At 44.1% G+C, this 15,988-nt stretch overlaps 2 protein-coding genes across 3 annotated transcripts; one reads left to right on the forward strand and one right to left on the reverse strand.

The window, feature by feature from the left end:
• Positions 1-912: 912 nt before the first annotated feature.
• LOC139365150 (uncharacterized) lies at positions 913-8,793 on the reverse strand. 2 transcript variants are annotated; one of them, XM_071102582.1, is made up of 4 exons: positions 8,590-8,793; positions 7,254-8,007; positions 5,960-6,109; positions 913-2,704 (listed from the first exon to the last, which is right to left on the reverse strand). In XM_071102582.1, the coding sequence occupies exons 2-4, from the start codon at positions 7,908-7,910 to the stop codon at positions 1,682-1,684; spliced, it is 1,830 nt and encodes a 609-aa protein (XP_070958683.1). In that variant the 5' UTR covers positions 7,911-8,007; positions 8,590-8,793; the 3' UTR covers positions 913-1,681. The 2 variants fall into 2 exon arrangements, with proteins under 2 accessions (XP_070958683.1, XP_070958684.1); XM_071102583.1 differs by having other exon boundaries at positions 914-2,704; positions 7,254-7,980; positions 8,590-8,777.
• A 21-nt stretch (positions 8,794-8,814) lies between these two features.
• On the forward strand, positions 8,815-14,768 carry LOC139365151 (RNA-binding protein with serine-rich domain 1-like). Its single transcript, XM_071102584.1, has 7 exons — positions 8,815-8,879; positions 9,166-9,312; positions 9,572-9,739; positions 10,057-10,162; positions 12,514-12,667; positions 13,694-13,835; positions 14,227-14,768. Coding segments are annotated over exons 1-7 (819 nt in total). The 5' UTR covers positions 8,815-8,877; the 3' UTR covers positions 14,327-14,768.
• Positions 14,769-15,988: the final 1,220 nt, after the last annotated feature.

A 15,988-nucleotide genomic window follows, 5' to 3' on the forward strand; every position in this document is an offset into this window, starting at 1 on the left:
TTTCAGCTAGTTGGCCGTCAAAATTGCCCTGATAAAAGTTGGGGAATAGTAGCCTGCTTGTCCTTCTGCAGTTTACCTGTCAATCCAAGCATGTCCCTACCCACGTTTTGACAACGGAATGGGAACTGGCCTGCCCACCCTTTTGATCGATGCCAAATACATTTGACAACTAAGAGATATGCTAACTGTGGATAACAGTCGTTCAAGTTCAGCATAGCTAGCTAACCAAATAACAGCTGCAGCATCTCTAGCTGTAGCCAACGGAAAACAATATGAGGGGGGAAAGCCGGTCACTCACCCACTCCTCCAATGAAATCACGGACCAGACATAGCCCATTTGTTTTTTGTTTTCTTCGTGCATCTGCAACCCAAACTGAAATATGGCCTTTTATAATGTCCACTTATGTACATAGGATGCTGTCGCAATTTAACATATTAAAACCAGAGATAAATAATATTATTCTAGCCGTGGTACTATGATTGCAGAGATGTGCACAATATGCTGCAACCAATATCAAAAAGTATTAACTCCAAATGACAACTTAGCTTTGGATTGTTGTAACATTTAAACTTAAAAGATGTTATTCCTTTTTTTTGCACTGCATGGATCACCGGTGCAGTTGACTGCAGCACTCAAAATACTGTGTATTGTAGTTGAGTAGCCAGGTTACTGCTCAAATGTTGCTGTAATAGGCCTACATGTAACTCCTTCATGTTGTGTTTTGTTGAAGGTTTAGTTTTTTAGTTAATCATTGTCAAGCTTTAAAAACCCGAAGCCAGACTGCAACATTTGAGAAGCCTAGCCTGGACTGTGGCATGTCTGTCACTTCCCCCCCACGCTGCGCACTGTAAACCGGACACACCAATGTGAGCACATCGGGCTATAATTTCATAAAGTAAATGACAGCTCGACTCATTTACTCGCTTTTATGCTCTGTAAAGACTGATGGCAACATAATCCAAATGCATTATTAAAACGATAAGACATGCTTCTTCTGTATTGCTCTTTGTGATTTGATAATAACTGTTTCGTGTAAAAATGGTAGATAGTCTCGTGGACAAATGTTCCTTTCAGAATGGACAATGAAGTGGTATTCATTTCTATGGGGATATTCACGGTTCTAAAAATAATGACACATACTTCAAAAACACAAGAAATCCCTTAAAAACCCAAGACATAACATGTACTGAAGCATTTGGCTAAAGGAGAGGTAGTGGATAATTAAATGTACAAATGTGAACAGAGCAGAAGCAACTTTGGATTTAAACTATGGAACTGAACCCTATATGTGGTTGGTTTCCCAGACACCAATTTAAGCATAGTTCTGGACTAAAGCACCGTTTCCAGAATGTCCATTATACATTGAACATGCTTTTAAATCTCGGACTAGGCTTAATCTGTGTCTAGAAAACTGTCCCTATAAGTCTGGATACGAGTGAACTGAAGCCTTACATGCTGACCACACCGCTTGCGTTTATATCCCAGGACAAATTAGCTAGCAATAGCAAGCTAGCTAACAAAATTGACATAAATGTTTAATGCTTTTCGACCTATCCCCAAATGAATATAGTTGGTTCAGAGTTCGTTTTGATATTTCAACCTGCGTGCCCTGATTGCGTCTGGTGTGGGTGGACAAAATCAGCATGCCCACGATGGCGCACGCACGGTCTGGTCAGCATGTTAGAGTGCTTCCACTTTAATGATGTTGAGCTGGGTTTCCTGTGGGGAGACTGTGATGTCTGAGTCCAGGTCAACAGAGGCCTGGGTGGGGGCTATGCAGTCCTGGAGAGCTCCCTCTGTGCTGGTGCTGGGACAGTCTGTACTGTCTGTTCCTCTATAGGACTGTGTGTATGTGGTGGCGTAAGACTGTGTGCATGAGGGCATGTGTGTTTGAGTGTGTGGCTGCTGTGTGTAGGCTGACGAGTAAGGCTGTGTGTGCGCCAGCGTGTATGTAGGGGTGTGTGTGAGCAGGAGGCTATCGGTGGTACTACTGCTGCTGCCCTTCTGGAAGCCGTTGATGCCATGGGGGCTCTGTCCGGACAGTTTGAAGGTCTCTATGGTCTCCAGACTGGAGCTGTCCATCCCGTTGTAGCTGGGCTGGGCCAGGCTGCACTGAGCATACCCTCCTTGGCTGAAGGGGAATGTGTCCTGGCTGTAGGAGGCAGAGCCTAAGGCAGGTAAGACCGGGGGTGGGGGAGTTTTGGGATGCTGTCGCTGCTGGTGGAGGCCGGTACACGGTGCCTCCAGTCTTGAGGCCAGGGTCTGCAGGGTGCTGAGAATCTGCTTCTGGACCTGGGTCTGCTGGACCTGCTCCCTCTCCAGCCGGTACTGCTGCTCCACCAGCATGCGCACCGCCAGGCTCAGGCTGTGGATCTCAGAGCCCAGGGTCTGGACCTGCTCCTGGAGACCCCCACCTCCACCACCCCCTCCCCCGCATCTCCCTCCAGCCTCCTGGTGAGCTGCCTGCTGAGGGCTGGGGTTCCTGTCTCTCCTGAGAAGGCCCTGGCTGCCCTGGCTCCCAGGGCTTTGGAGGCGGATGACAGGGCTACTACCCTGGGAGGTGGGTGGTGGTGGTGGAGGGTTGGGGAGCCGGATGCCCACACGGGGAGGAGCAGGGTGTGGGGAGCGGACAGCTTGGCCACCGACTCTCTGCTGGAACATCTGTCTGGGAACACTGCCTCCTTGCTGGCCATCCAAATTCCTCTGCAGAGTACAAGTCCATTGTAACATGGGTCAGTTGTAACAGGACAAATACATCAAATTAAAACCTACTTAGAAAGCTGTTCCATGTGCCAATGATTGGTTAGTCTTTACATAACTATGAAGTTTAATTTAAAAACAAATGTATCCATCAATCTTTGGTTTCATTGACAGATTTGTTTTGAGGCCATGTTTTAAAATATATTTTTGCTGCCTCTCTATTTTTACTATTGACCTTTGGAACATTCTCTATGTATCGACACATATTTTATCAGTAAGATAAGGCCTTTTGATTGATATAGTTGATGACAATAATTGTATTTTTTCACAAGACTCCCATGACTGGGGTTAGTTGTTGTAACTCATTGTTATAACTTACCCCTTTACCTAAAATTATAGAGCTTTTAGACACATGAACATATCAAATTTCACTTCTTTACATCAACTTTGGCAATGCAACTATGATAAAAACCTTTGAAAAAAAAGGAAAAAACAATATATATATTTTTTGAACGCTAATACTAAATTTAGTTTTATATATAGTCAGCTATTCAGTTTCTGGTCAATATGACAAGCCTAAAAGATAACTATTTTTTTTGTCAATTTTGTGTATTTTCATCCATATCTGTTTTAAATCATATCATTGTTGAATTACCCTTAATGGTTTACCATTAAAGACAGTGTTACAACTGTCCCTGCTATTGGGGTAACGTTCAGACCTTGGGTCTAAGCCAGAATTGTGAAAAGTATACATGTAACTGTAGCCTACCTGTAGTTGGCAGACAAAATGTAAGTTGTTCATGTGAAATTCTGAAATCTTTCAATCAAACAGTGTTCAATAAAGATGTTTAAAACAACTTCAAAATGTGTTACTACTGTCCCTGACCTTCCCTACTGATATACTGTAACAAAACACTAACTGTCATAGTCTTTCCAAGAAATGAACAGAAATCCAACAAAAGGATGAACAAACACTCAGGGCATGCCACGTGTTGGGTGGAACTGCGTTGCCTGAGGTAAACCGATCGAAGCGAGTGTTTGCTCAACCTTTTGTTAGATTGAAAGATGTACCACTGTTAAACTTTTGTAATGCTGTTCATTTCAAAAGACAACTTAAAGATAAATAGGTGATTGTGACTACCCTCCCACGCTGTCTGCCAAATTCTCTCGCTTTGCTCTTGTTTTCCTTAATAGGATGTCGGTGGGCGGAGCCAGGAGGGTTGTCAGCGAAATGGGACACACCTGGGCTCGGGTGTGTCCCGGGATAAATACATCTCTTCCCCTTTCATTGAGACTCTCTCCATACAGACAGTTAGATTTTGATTGTGCCAGTTTTATTTGGCACCTTTCAACAACCCTCATCATATTTATGCGTCCAATCAATCACTTACACACACAATTGTTAACTGTATTTAGTTTACGTCTGTTAATAAATATATTTTGTTATTCCTTATCTCCATGTTGTCTCCCTTTTCTGTTAACTTCGAGCTGGTTCGTGACAAGTGGGGGCTCGTCTGGGATCTGAAGGTTGGTTCCTAGACATTTTGGCGTATAGCACTTTGCTGCATTATGAAGGACTAACACTCGTGTCATTGGGCTTACTAGTATGGGTGTTGTGAGAAAGTGGCGTTAAGGTTTGTGAACTCCGTTGGTACTTTGTTTGCATCTTTTGTTACAGCTTTTGAGTTGTAATGTTTGGTGCCCAGTGTTGGTTGCCTTTTTTGTTTGGTAAACTTGCCACTGCGGTGGATAGTTTGCTGCGTTGGAGAGAGTACATTGGTTAGTTTCCAGGCCCCTGCCCAGGCTGGAGAATCTTGCTCTACATGCTGTTGGGACATCGGTCTGAGGTGAGCACAATCGGCTGTGTACCTCAGTGGGAGATTTGGGTAGGGTAGTGAAACTTGCTACCCAGAGCTATAGCTTTTCTTTTCCCTCCGTTAAGCTTAGTGACGTGTTTCACTATGTTGGGCATGGTTATTTTGTTTGGTGTCCGTGGACTGAGCAGTTGTCTCGGGGCACATCTGTGGCTTGAGGAAATCTGCCAGCGTGCTGGGTGTCTTTTCTTTTTTCCCTTGACAGCTACAGTGTGTAATTACCCACCTCAAATCCGCACGAAGACTAGGGTTGAGTTATTGTAGGTTTTGGGGAAGCTCCATATATCATCTCTCTTCTGTGGTGCCCAGTGTGATTCATTTATCTTGTTCTCAGCTGAGGGGAAGAGCGAGATTCTTTTTTTTGTATTTACTTGTGACTATGGCATCTTACGTAGACACGTTCATTCGCTTTCCATCAGAGGAACTGTTAGAATTATGTCCTAAGGAACAGCTGTTGAAGATTGCTTAACACTAGAAGGTTGAAATTGGTGATAAATGTCAAATTCTTAGGTTGATATTGAAGGCCACTCTGGAGTGGTATTCTTGAAGTTACCACTGGGGCAGCTTCTGCCGAGGACTCGCCATCTCCCCATTTTGTTACGATGGCGGCACCATCTGTTAGCCCTAGTATTCTTTTTGAACAGCAGAAAGAACTGCTTCTGTTACAGCTAAAGTATGAAAAGGAGTTGCAATTTAAACAGGATTTGGAGCGTGCAAAAATAAAGCTGCAACAAGAGCGGCTTGAGCTGGTTAGGGGCGGAAAGCTCTCAGGAGAGTTTGCTCTGGGAAGTTGACCCAGATTTACCTAGGGGTTGCTCCTCTTTTGGTCGTGCCCCGGACACATTTGATATTGTTGGGAACGTAGTTATTTTCGTTGTTTGAACGTGTTGCTGATGCTAGGAGTTGGCCTGATTCTAACCGTCCTTGTTGGTCCCCGGTTTTATGGGGGTGACAACCACCCTCCCACTCTGTCTGCCAAATTCTTTGCTCTTGTTTTCCTTAATAGGATGTCGGTGGGAGCCGGGAGGGTCGTCAGCGAAATGGGACACACCTGGGCTCGGGTGTGTCCCTGGATAAATACGCCTCTTCCCCATTCATTGAGACTCTCTCCATGCAGACAGTTAGACTTTGGTTGTGGCGGTTTTGTTTGCTTTGGCACCTTTCAACACACCTCATCACACTTATGCACGCAACCACTCACACTACCGACTACACACACCATTGTTAATTGTATTTAGTTCAATTAATAAATATATTTTGTTATTCCTTATCTCCACGTTGTCTCCCTTTTTGTTAGGAACTTCGAGCCAGTTCGTGACATTGAATCGGCACTATTTATAATAAGGGTGTATATTATGGTGAGTTTCCTTTGCCTTGTACTCACCACTTGAGTAAGCCTCTGAGTGACTGGGTCATAGGACTGTGGTTGATCTGCTGCCACAGGTCTCTGTACATCAGAACCAGAAGCATTAGACTGTTCTCTTCTCAGCAGAGCTGCTACTTGCTGGTAGGACTGATAAGAAGAGTCTCTTATCTGGGGAAAAATAAAGATCCAATCAAAGTCTAGACATTACATGATCACCACAGTAATAACACCTCTCATGCGATCATTTGTTTCAACCCAGGGTTGTTCAGATAGTGGAAACATTTTGAAACGGAGTGTACCGTGTGGGGGTACTACCTGAACATGTACAACAAATGCAATTTCTTTTACTGAAACATTTCAAAAGGATTGTAAATTAGAGCCTGGTTACCAGTCTGTTTCTGCTACACTTCTACTCCTTGCCAATCATTGGATTGTAAATTAGAGCCTGGTTACCAGTCTGTTTCTGCTACACTTCTACTCCTTGCCAATCATTGACATGCAAAATAAGAAGTGTACAAGGAGTGGAATGTTAGCAAAACAGGTTCTGGATTTTTATGTAAATGACACTGTTCTGAAAGATTTACACAAGCATGTAGTCTCCACCATACTACAGCCCTTTTATTTATCATCTTCTCTTACGAGATCTTCCCCAGGCTTTCAAACAGAACGTGAGAAGCCTGAGCGGTATACTACAAAGCAGGATTAATGACTTAGTCAGCAACTTGAAATAACGTATTTTTTAGACAGATAAGCTTGAAATGGGCATGGTCTAATTGACAAACAAAAACATGTACATTTAGATGTCTTAATGAACCAGAAAGTCAGATCTGGTTTATCAAAGCTAGCTGGCCAACTCATTGATCACACTTTGGAGTATAAGGGCTTCCGGAGCTATCCCCAGGCTAATTGGGCAGAGCGCATAAATGCCGAGGCTCGTCCATTAACTCAATGTGCTGTACTCAGTACAGGAACATAGGCCTAATAATATCCATTTGTACACTGCAAAATTACCTGAAGTAATCCCAAACTGATATTGTATTTGACAATAACAGAATAATGACATACCTCCATTACATTGAGACACTATCACATCTCTATTTATTGGTCTGAATATTTGGAAGCAAATTTTCTTATTTTTCTGAAATTTATATTTTTTTAATATAAAAACTGTAGGCCAAATACAATTGCTTGCGGCCTCAATTTGGCCCACCGGTCGCCAGTTACCAACCCTTTCTGTATATATCTACTGAAACTTGATGTCTCTGCACCCTTTTTGGTCTTAGTGAATCACACAACTATGAGACGTGCCTACCTTTGCTCTATGAGACAAAGCCTTATCCAGAAGCCTTTTGCGTGCTGCCAGTATGGGGTTAGTAGCTGGCGAGGGCGTGGCTCTCTTACGCATGTAGGCGCCTGTCACAGTCACAGCCGCTGCTCCTGCGGGTGGAAGACCCCTCTGTTGAGAGTTCTGAGCCAATGACGTGACACTGACAATCTGGATGTCCTTATCCTCATCCTCCTTCTTGTTCCCTTCCTCCGGTTTCTCTGTCCTGTTGCTCTGTCCTCTGCTGGCGCCTTCGCTTCCTGTCCCAGACGGCCCCTGGCCCCTGACCTCAGGAGGATTGGAGCCAGGACACTGCTTGGCGAACTCTGACGCTGCAACATAGCCTGCGTGGCGTGACGCCTCCCTCAGTAGATTCCGTATTTGCTGGTCGTTCCAGCCCTCCCGGCTTCCACCATCTCCCCTCCCTGCTCCAACCCCAGGTGTGGTCTGTGGGTCTGGGGCTGCAGCACTTTCACCACCCCTCTGAACCTTCTTCCTCTGGAACTCCTTGAGGTACAGGTAAATGGCCTGGGCAGACACCCGGATGTTCTCCAGCTCCAGCACCGCCTTGATCTTGCGGAAGCTCAGACCCGCCTGCCGCAGCTCCACCACCTTGCGCTTGGCAGCATCGTCCAGACGGCCCATGGTTGGTCACTCACTCCAGGCTGCTCCACTGGAAGAGCCCTTCTCCAATCGGGACTTAGACTACTGCTATCTGTTGAAAGACAGAATTCACTACTAACTGTAGTAAATAGGGCATTTGGAATTAGACTTTCAAACATAAATACATTAAGCTAGTGTAGTTAAACTGATCAGAAATCACACAGATGGCACCAATTCTATCACATAATCTTATTCACATGAAACCTCACATTGATAGCTAGACTGACATTAAAAACAATTTAACTTGTGAAGGACAGGACTCCAGGCAAAATTGACTGATTATTTTTGGCAAAATACATCAATTATTAGCTAGATTTAGTAAACTAAATAAACATAATACATAAGCCAATTGAACAACATGGCTGGCAGTGTATCCTAACCTCTGCCAGACTTCCACCTGAACTAAGCTTTGAAGCCGTAGCGTAGTCTACCTTCATTACTCCACCGGTACCAGCAGTCTAGCATCAACGTTGGGACAGTTTACTGTCCATTGTCTAGCAAGTAAATATTTTAGCTAGATAGCATCAAACCTGTCCCACAATGTGAACACATAGCCTAACGGTCCTACCTTAACGCTGAAAAAAGGAAATAATTTGATCTAAATAGATAACTAACGTGAGTTAGTTCTAGCTAAGAATATTTGATCGTGGTGCCAACTCACCTCAATACGATTCTGCACGTTTTCAGCTCATTTGAAAATGACCCATATCGTTTCCTTTAGAGTGCAAGCTAAATCGTTAGGGGAAAACATACATTTTTAACAAGTGACTATTAGCTAACCTTACTGGTAGAACCAGTGGTCGAGGGTTGATAGCTAGCTAAAGATTTTCATATGAATGTTGACCAAAGTGAAAAAGTGGAAAACGTCATTTAGGCGAATACGTCATCATTACGCGTCAGATTTAGCACAGCGGAACGAGTGGTGGAGCCTGCATCCGACTCGAACGAAATGTACGTATTCTGGGTTTATATAACTATTTCTATTCCATGTTATGATCTTCTCAATGTTGACCATTTTGGCATTACATTAGATACATTTTAATGCTTGAGCTACATAAACAGAGCAGGGCACAACGTTGCTAATTAGCTATCGTTTCTGGCCTTGCTTGTTCTATGAATGGAGGAAGGCAATGGCGGTCGCATAAACGCAATATATAAACAGTTAGATAGAGTTTGAAGATAAGGAACTTAATAATAATGCTGTTCTTAATTTACATATTTTTTTTCACTTACTTAGGGCACCGTCACCCACAAAGCGTAAGGAGGAGGAAAAGTCAAAGGACAGGGGAAAAGAGAAGACTGCCACTAAGGAAGGGGGGGACAAGGAGAGAGGCAGGGAGAAGGGCCACAAACGACGCAGTGCATCCACTGGGAGCAGCAGCAGGTGAGATGCCCCCCCACATTGCTCTTTCAGACTCTGTACAGTCTTTAACTACCTCAAACAGTGCTTTAGGACACACTAGCTAGGTCTTTTCACGCGAAGCCAAGCTGGAATGCCCTATGTTCCAAAGTGGGCCAAGAGGTTAATTGGACACGAATTTCAGATGGTACTTCCCTGTTTTGCTCAGTTTCCTTCGATTGTGTGCCTAATGAACACAACCCTTGTTGCTGGCCTGTTTGTGTATGTATATCTTACTACCCAGCTCCAGCAGCAGCTCTGGCTCCAGCTCTGGTTCCTCCAGCGGCTCTAGTTCCTCTGGCACCAGCCGCTCTGGGTCTTCCCGGTCCAGCTCCTCCAGCTCATCTAGTTCCTCTGGGTCACCCGACCCCGGCCGCCGCCGCCACGACAACCGTCGCCGCTCCCGCTCCGCGTGAGTACTAGCTGATACATTGTGATTGTGGTCCTAAACAGTGTCTGCTCATCGGGAAATTCCCTGGGTTCACATAGTATTTCAAAACCTACAAATATTTTATCTTCGTCTAGGACAATGGAACCAGTGGCACACACTGAACGTAGTTGAAATATGTCAAATACTATTTGAACCCTAGGTCTGGTTGAGAATGCCATTTTATCATGATCAAAATGGTTCAGTTGTGGGAAAAACTACAAGTTTTGTCCTGCTTTAAATAGTGTCTTTTCACTTAGTAAACTCTCATGGTTTTGTAATGACTGTCCATTGTGCTACAGGTCCAAAACACAGAAGAAGGGAGATGACAAGGAGCGAAGGAGAAGGAGCCCGAGCCCCAAGCCCACCAAAGTTCACTTAGGAAGACTGACCAGAAATGTGACCAAGGTGAAGGACTACACGACACGGCTATTGACATGGGGCGGCAGGGTAGCCTAGTGTTTAGAGCGTTGGACTAGTAACCGAAAGGTTGCAAGTTCAAATCCCAGAGCTGACAAGGTACAAACCTGTCGTTCTGCCCCTGAACAGGCAGTTAACCCACTGTTCCTGGGCCGTCATTGAAAATAAGAATTTGTTCTTCACTGACTTGCCTAGTTAAATAAAGGTAAATAATAAAAATAAATAACAGGCTGAGAGCAGCACAGTGTTAGCGGTTAGTAGCAGTTGTGTATCCTCTCATGATCTCACAATTTTGCAGGGTGCTTGGAATTGTCAATATTATTGTATTGAATTATGAACTCTTTGAAGATATCTGGGAGAAGGCAGTTCTGGAGTTAACAGAGTAACTGGCCTAGAGTGAATTCTGAAGCACCAATTGTATGTTAGGCTTACAACATGTTCTTTTACAAAATAAGCCAGGAACATTAGGGGGTTAGGTACTGTGGCTGTAAAAATACATATTATTGTTGTACAGTGGATAAATAAAGATATATGCACACGCACATTACCGGTCAAAAAGTTTAGAACACCTACTAATGCATGTGTTCTTTATTTTTACAGGTTTCTACATTGTAGAATAATAGTGACGACAAACAATGAAATAACACATTTGGAATCATGTAGTAACAAAAGTGTTTAAAAAATCTAAATATATTTGAGATTCTTCAAATAGCCACCCTTTACCTTGATGACAGCTTTGCATACGCTTGGCGTTCTCTCAACCAGTTTCACCTGGAATGCTTTTCCAACAGTCTTGAAGGAGTTCCCACATATGCTGAGCACTTGTTGGCTGCTTTTCCTTCACTCTGCGGTCGGGCTCATCCTAAACCATTTCAACTTTTTTGAGGTCGTGTGATTGTGGAGGCCAGGTCATCTGATGCAGCACTCCACTCTCCTTGGTAAAATAGCCCTTACACAGCCTGGAGGTGTGTTGGGTCATTATCCTGTTGAAAAATGAATGATAGTATCACTAAGTCCAAACCAGATGGCATGGCATATCACTGCAGAATGCTGTGGTAGCCATGCTGGTTAAGTGTGCCTTGAATTATAAATAAATCACTGACAGTGTCACCAGCAAAGCACCATCACACCACCTCCTCCATACTTCACGGTGGGAAATACACATGCAGAGATCATCCGTTCACCCACACCGCATCTCACAAAGACACGGCGGTTGGAACCAAAATTCTCAAATTTGGACTCCAGACCAAAAGACAGATTTCCATCGGTTTTAATGTCCATTGCTCGTGTTTCTTGGCCCAAGTAAGTATCTTCTTATTGGTGTCCTTTAGTTCTTTGCAGCAATTTAGACCATGAAGGCCTGATTCACACAGTCTCCTCTGAACAGTTGATGTCGAGATGTCTGTTACTTGAACTCTGTGAAGCAGTTATTTGGGCTGCAACCTGAAGTGCAGTTAACTCTAATGAACTTATCCTCTGCAGCAGAGGTAACTCTGGGTCTTCCTTTCCTTGGGCGGTTCTCATGAGAGCCAGTTTCATCATAGAGCTTGATGGTTTTTACGACTGCACTTGAAGAAACGTTCAAAGTTCTTGAAATGTTCCGTATTGACTGACCATCATGTCTTAACATAATGATGGACTGTTGTTTCTCTTTGCTTTTATGAGCTGTTCTTGACATAATATGGACTTGGTCTTTTACCAAATAGATATCTTCTGTATATCCCCCTACCTTGTCACAACACAACTGATTGGCTCAAACACATTAAGAAGGAAAGAAATTCTGCAAATTAACTTTTAACAAGGCACACCTGTTAATTGAAGTGCATTCCAGTTGACTACTTCATGAAGCTGGTTGAGAGAATGCCATGGGTGTGCAAAGCTGTCATCAAGGCAAAGGGTGGCTGTTTGAAGAATCTCAAATATATATATATATATATATTTTACTTTTTTTTGCTTACTACATGATTCCATATGTTATTTCATAGTTTTGATGTATTCACTATTATTCTACAATGTCAAATAGTAAAAATAAATAAGAAGCCATGAATGAGTAGGTGTTCTAAAACTTTATATATTGATATTTTGGGATATGTAAAATATATTTCACAGCGGTTTAGATGGTACAATGATTCTCTACACTATAGCCTCCATTGCTTGTTTTGTCACAAACTGAAATTAGTTGATCATTTTAGTATTTTAGCAACTATGTATAGCGGAGTGATTTCTACATATTGAGCCTTAAAGTAAAAGTGTACTTATTCTCTTTGAATGAGTTGTATGTCGAGGCCATGCCATCAGAGATACATGTTGGAAGTCCATTTTTATCTTCTGTTGAACAGGACCACATCCAGGAGATCTTTGCCACCTACGGCAAGATCAAGATGATTGACATGCCAGTGGAGAGGCTCCACCCAAACCTGTCCCGGGGCTACGCCTATGTGGAGTTCGAGACTCCAGAGGAGGCCCAGAAGGCCCTGAAACACATGGATGGTGGTACGAGGGCATCTTGGGAATGTTCATTAGGCCACAGCGTAGTAGAATGTTTTGCAAATGAAAATGAGCAATTCTTATTGGACATGTTCAGATGGTTCCTCTTGGTTTCCGGTCGTTTTGTGCCTACTGAACACAATCTTGTAGACTGTAACAATAACATACCTGGTACATACTTTTTTGAGCTACAAGTAATACATTCCCATTGTAGCCAATTAAACCTGGCTGTTACACTGGTTGCACGAACAGCACGTGACTGGAGATTGGCTGTGAGAGGCTTTTTAATTTTCTCCCAGTCGATGCATGACTCACGAAGGGTAAACGCTGAAAGTGGTTTGTGCTTCGTCTGTGATGCCATCTTCCGGTGGAGCAGCTAAAAACCTACAATGACGGCGTTGTTTCATGCGAACGCTACGTCCCCAATGTATCATCTCAGTGCAGAGCCTAGCCCCTTGTACTGCTGGCTAACCCCTTGTACTGCTGGCTAACCCCTTGTACTGCTGGCTAACCCCTTGTACTGCTGGCTAACCCCTTGCACTGCTGGCTAACCCCTTGCACTGCTGGCTAACCCCTTGCACTGCTGGCTAACCCCTTGCACTGGCTAACCCCTTGCACTGCTGGCTAACCCCTTGCACTGCTGGCTAACCCCTTGCACTGCTGGCTAACCCCTTGCACTGCTGGCTAACCCCTTGCACTGCTGGCTAACCCCTTGCACTGCTGGCTAACCCCTTGCACTGCTGGCTAACCCCTTGCACTGCTGGCTAACCCCTTGCACTGCTGGCTAACCCCTTGCACTGCTGGCTAACCCCTTGCACTGCTGGCTAACCCCTTGCACTGCTGGCTAACCCCTTGCACTGCTGGCTAACCCCTTGCACTGCTGGCTAACCCCTTGCACTGCTGGCTAACCCCTTGTACTGCTTTGTGTCAGTCTGAAATCTCAATGTCCTGGAGTTTATATACATTTTAACAGAGATGTTTCTAGTATGACGTTGAGGTTTGTGCATATTTCTGTCTTTCTGTTGTTCCCAGGTCAGATTGATGGTCAGGAGATCACCACCTCTGCCGTGTTGGCTCCAAGGATACGCCCTCCCCCTCGTAGACAGTCACCCCCACGCAGAATGCCCCCACCTCCCCCCATGTGGCGCCGCACCCCACCTCGCATGAGGAGAAGGTCAGTGTTGGCCCTGGTCTGATGGCCCGAGCCCTGGTGGCCCTGGTGGGTCTGATGGCCCTGGTGGGTCTGATGGCCCGAGCCCTGGTGGCCCTGTCTGATGGCCCTGGTGGGTCTGATGGCTCTAGCCCATGTTATGGTGACCTGGACGTCCTGGATTTATAGTACAATACTGGTAACAAATACTTGGTTCAATCACCAATTTCAACTGTAATTTGAATCCCCCAATCTGACCTACTGTCCTGAGAACATTACTGTGTGTTTAATTCTCTACTCCTAGTGCCTCTCTAGCACCTTGTGGTGTAATATGTTGACCTGTTGATAGTTTCTTCAAATGACGCAATATATAGGTACTTTACTGACACACAAGTGATGTTTTGTTTACCTGCAGGTCTCGGTCACCAAGGAGACGGTCCCCGGTGCGCCGACGCTCCAGGTCCCCGGGGCGCAGACGTCATCGTTCCCGCTCCAGTTCCAACTCCTCACGGTAGAGGAACAACGCTATCCCCCTGCCCGCCCACCCCAACAACCCAGGGTGAATGTATTTTCCATGATTTCTTGCATCCTGTCTCTTCCTTAAAATGCATTGGAGGACAAAATCGGAATGCTCCTTCTCCTCCAATGTGCTTTGAGGTGGCGAAAAGAGAGGATGAAAGGAATCAAGGAAATACAATTGAGCTTGTACCTAAAAAATAATTTGTCTGAAGTGAACAGTCTAGTTGTTTGTCTCATTACGTTTTTCCAGTTTTCATTTTAAGGTTCCCAAACAGTCGTTCAGATTACTTGATCGTCATGTCCTTTGTTATCCAATCAGAGCTCAGGCTTTGTTTTAGTACTAATGATTTGCTCAAGATGTGTAGCCTGTCTTTTTACCACCGTGTACTGATTTTGTACATGCTTTGAAAATAAAAAGGAAGAAACTTCAACCTCAAACTGTTTGTCAATTTCTGTGGCTTCTTTAAATCTATATGCCAGCCTAAGTTTATTGACTAGCTAAAGACACATTTCTATATTTCGCCATATAAGAAACACATGCACACATTTAAAAACAGTACACTACTTGTCCTTTTATAAATAAAAAGTCTAGCACAACTAGCTGTGTTTCTTTTGAACACTTTACACATTTTTGGATTCCACCTCTGTAAACGTCCTTTCCCTGATGACACTAGTGTAGGAGCAGTCATTTCATACAAGCGCACTTGTTTCTACAGTTCCTCGCCTCCGATCCTCAATTGTCTTTGACCTTTTTCAAAAGGAGGCGAGTAGAGGACATGAGGAAGGGAGAATATCTCATTGAGATTTTCCCATCGTTAGTGTAGTAAAGTTTAAACTTCTCCAGCAGAGGGCACTATCTTCACATACGGGTGGCAGGTAGCCTAGTGGTTGGACTAGTAACAAAGATTTCAAGATCGAATCCCTGAGCTGACATGGTAGAAATCTGTCGTTCTCCCCCTGAACAAGGCAGTTCCTAGGCAGTCATTGAAAATAATTTGTTCTTAACTGACTTGCCTAGTTAATTAAAATAAATAAATATACAAGTGGTTTATTTTATGCCAGCTGGGTGTTCAGTCGAGCGCAGAACGGTTTGCACCATTCTTCAACAGTCTTACTGGTATGTTTGCTCTTGTTCAGTGGGTGTGACGGGATGTGACCTGTTCGATATGGGTGTGACCATTGGAATCTCAAAACGTATGCAGCGTGTCATACTAAATCGCCCTCTGGGCTATATAATCACATCGTTCTTCAACTGATCGTTCAGAACCGTCCGTTTCTGTTGAAATAAGTTATTGTTATTGGGGGAAAAGCCATTGATTCAACAGATAACCATGTGTCTGATTAGTGTAGTTCACTTTGACTTATACAACAAAAGTTTGTATTGTAGTTTTTCAGCCTGAGGGCTATACTACGAAGTGGGATAGAGGACTTAAGCACATGACTTTGGTCAATTTTGAATTCAACTTGGCTCACCTTTTAGCCAGGTACATTTCTATGGCAACGAATCCTACAGTTCTAACCTGCTCCAGGCCAAGCTAACTCCACTTCAGATAGCGTTTAGCTGGCGTCGTAGTATACTCTGGTCTGTAAATCGAAGTGCGGGTCTAGACCATACATGGGGGTACAATGGCTAATCGTGACTTACTGATTCAGAATTA

Source organism: Oncorhynchus clarkii, chromosome 13 (genome assembly GCF_045791955.1).
Source record: "Oncorhynchus clarkii lewisi isolate Uvic-CL-2024 chromosome 13, UVic_Ocla_1.0, whole genome shotgun sequence".
NCBI classification, from domain to species: domain Eukaryota; kingdom Metazoa; phylum Chordata; class Actinopteri; order Salmoniformes; family Salmonidae; genus Oncorhynchus; species Oncorhynchus clarkii.

Coding starts and splice junctions, on each gene's coding strand:
- LOC139365150 (XM_071102582.1), bottom strand. CDS start 7,910: ATGGGCCGTCTGGACGATGCTGCCAAGCGCAAGGTGGTGGAGCTGCGG. Junction 6,110..7,253: donor CTTTGTCTCATAGAGCAAAG/GTAGGCACGTCT, acceptor ATTTTTCCCCAG/ATAAGAGACTCTTCTTATCA. Junction 2,705..5,959: donor CTCAGAGGCTTACTCAAGTG/GTGAGTACAAGG, acceptor TGTACTCTGCAG/AGGAATTTGGATGGCCAGCA.
- LOC139365151 (XM_071102584.1), top strand. Junction 9,313..9,571: donor TCCACTGGGAGCAGCAGCAG/GTGAGATGCCCC, acceptor CTTACTACCCAG/CTCCAGCAGCAGCTCTGGCT. Junction 13,836..14,226: donor CCACCTCGCATGAGGAGAAG/GTCAGTGTTGGC, acceptor GTTTACCTGCAG/GTCTCGGTCACCAAGGAGAC.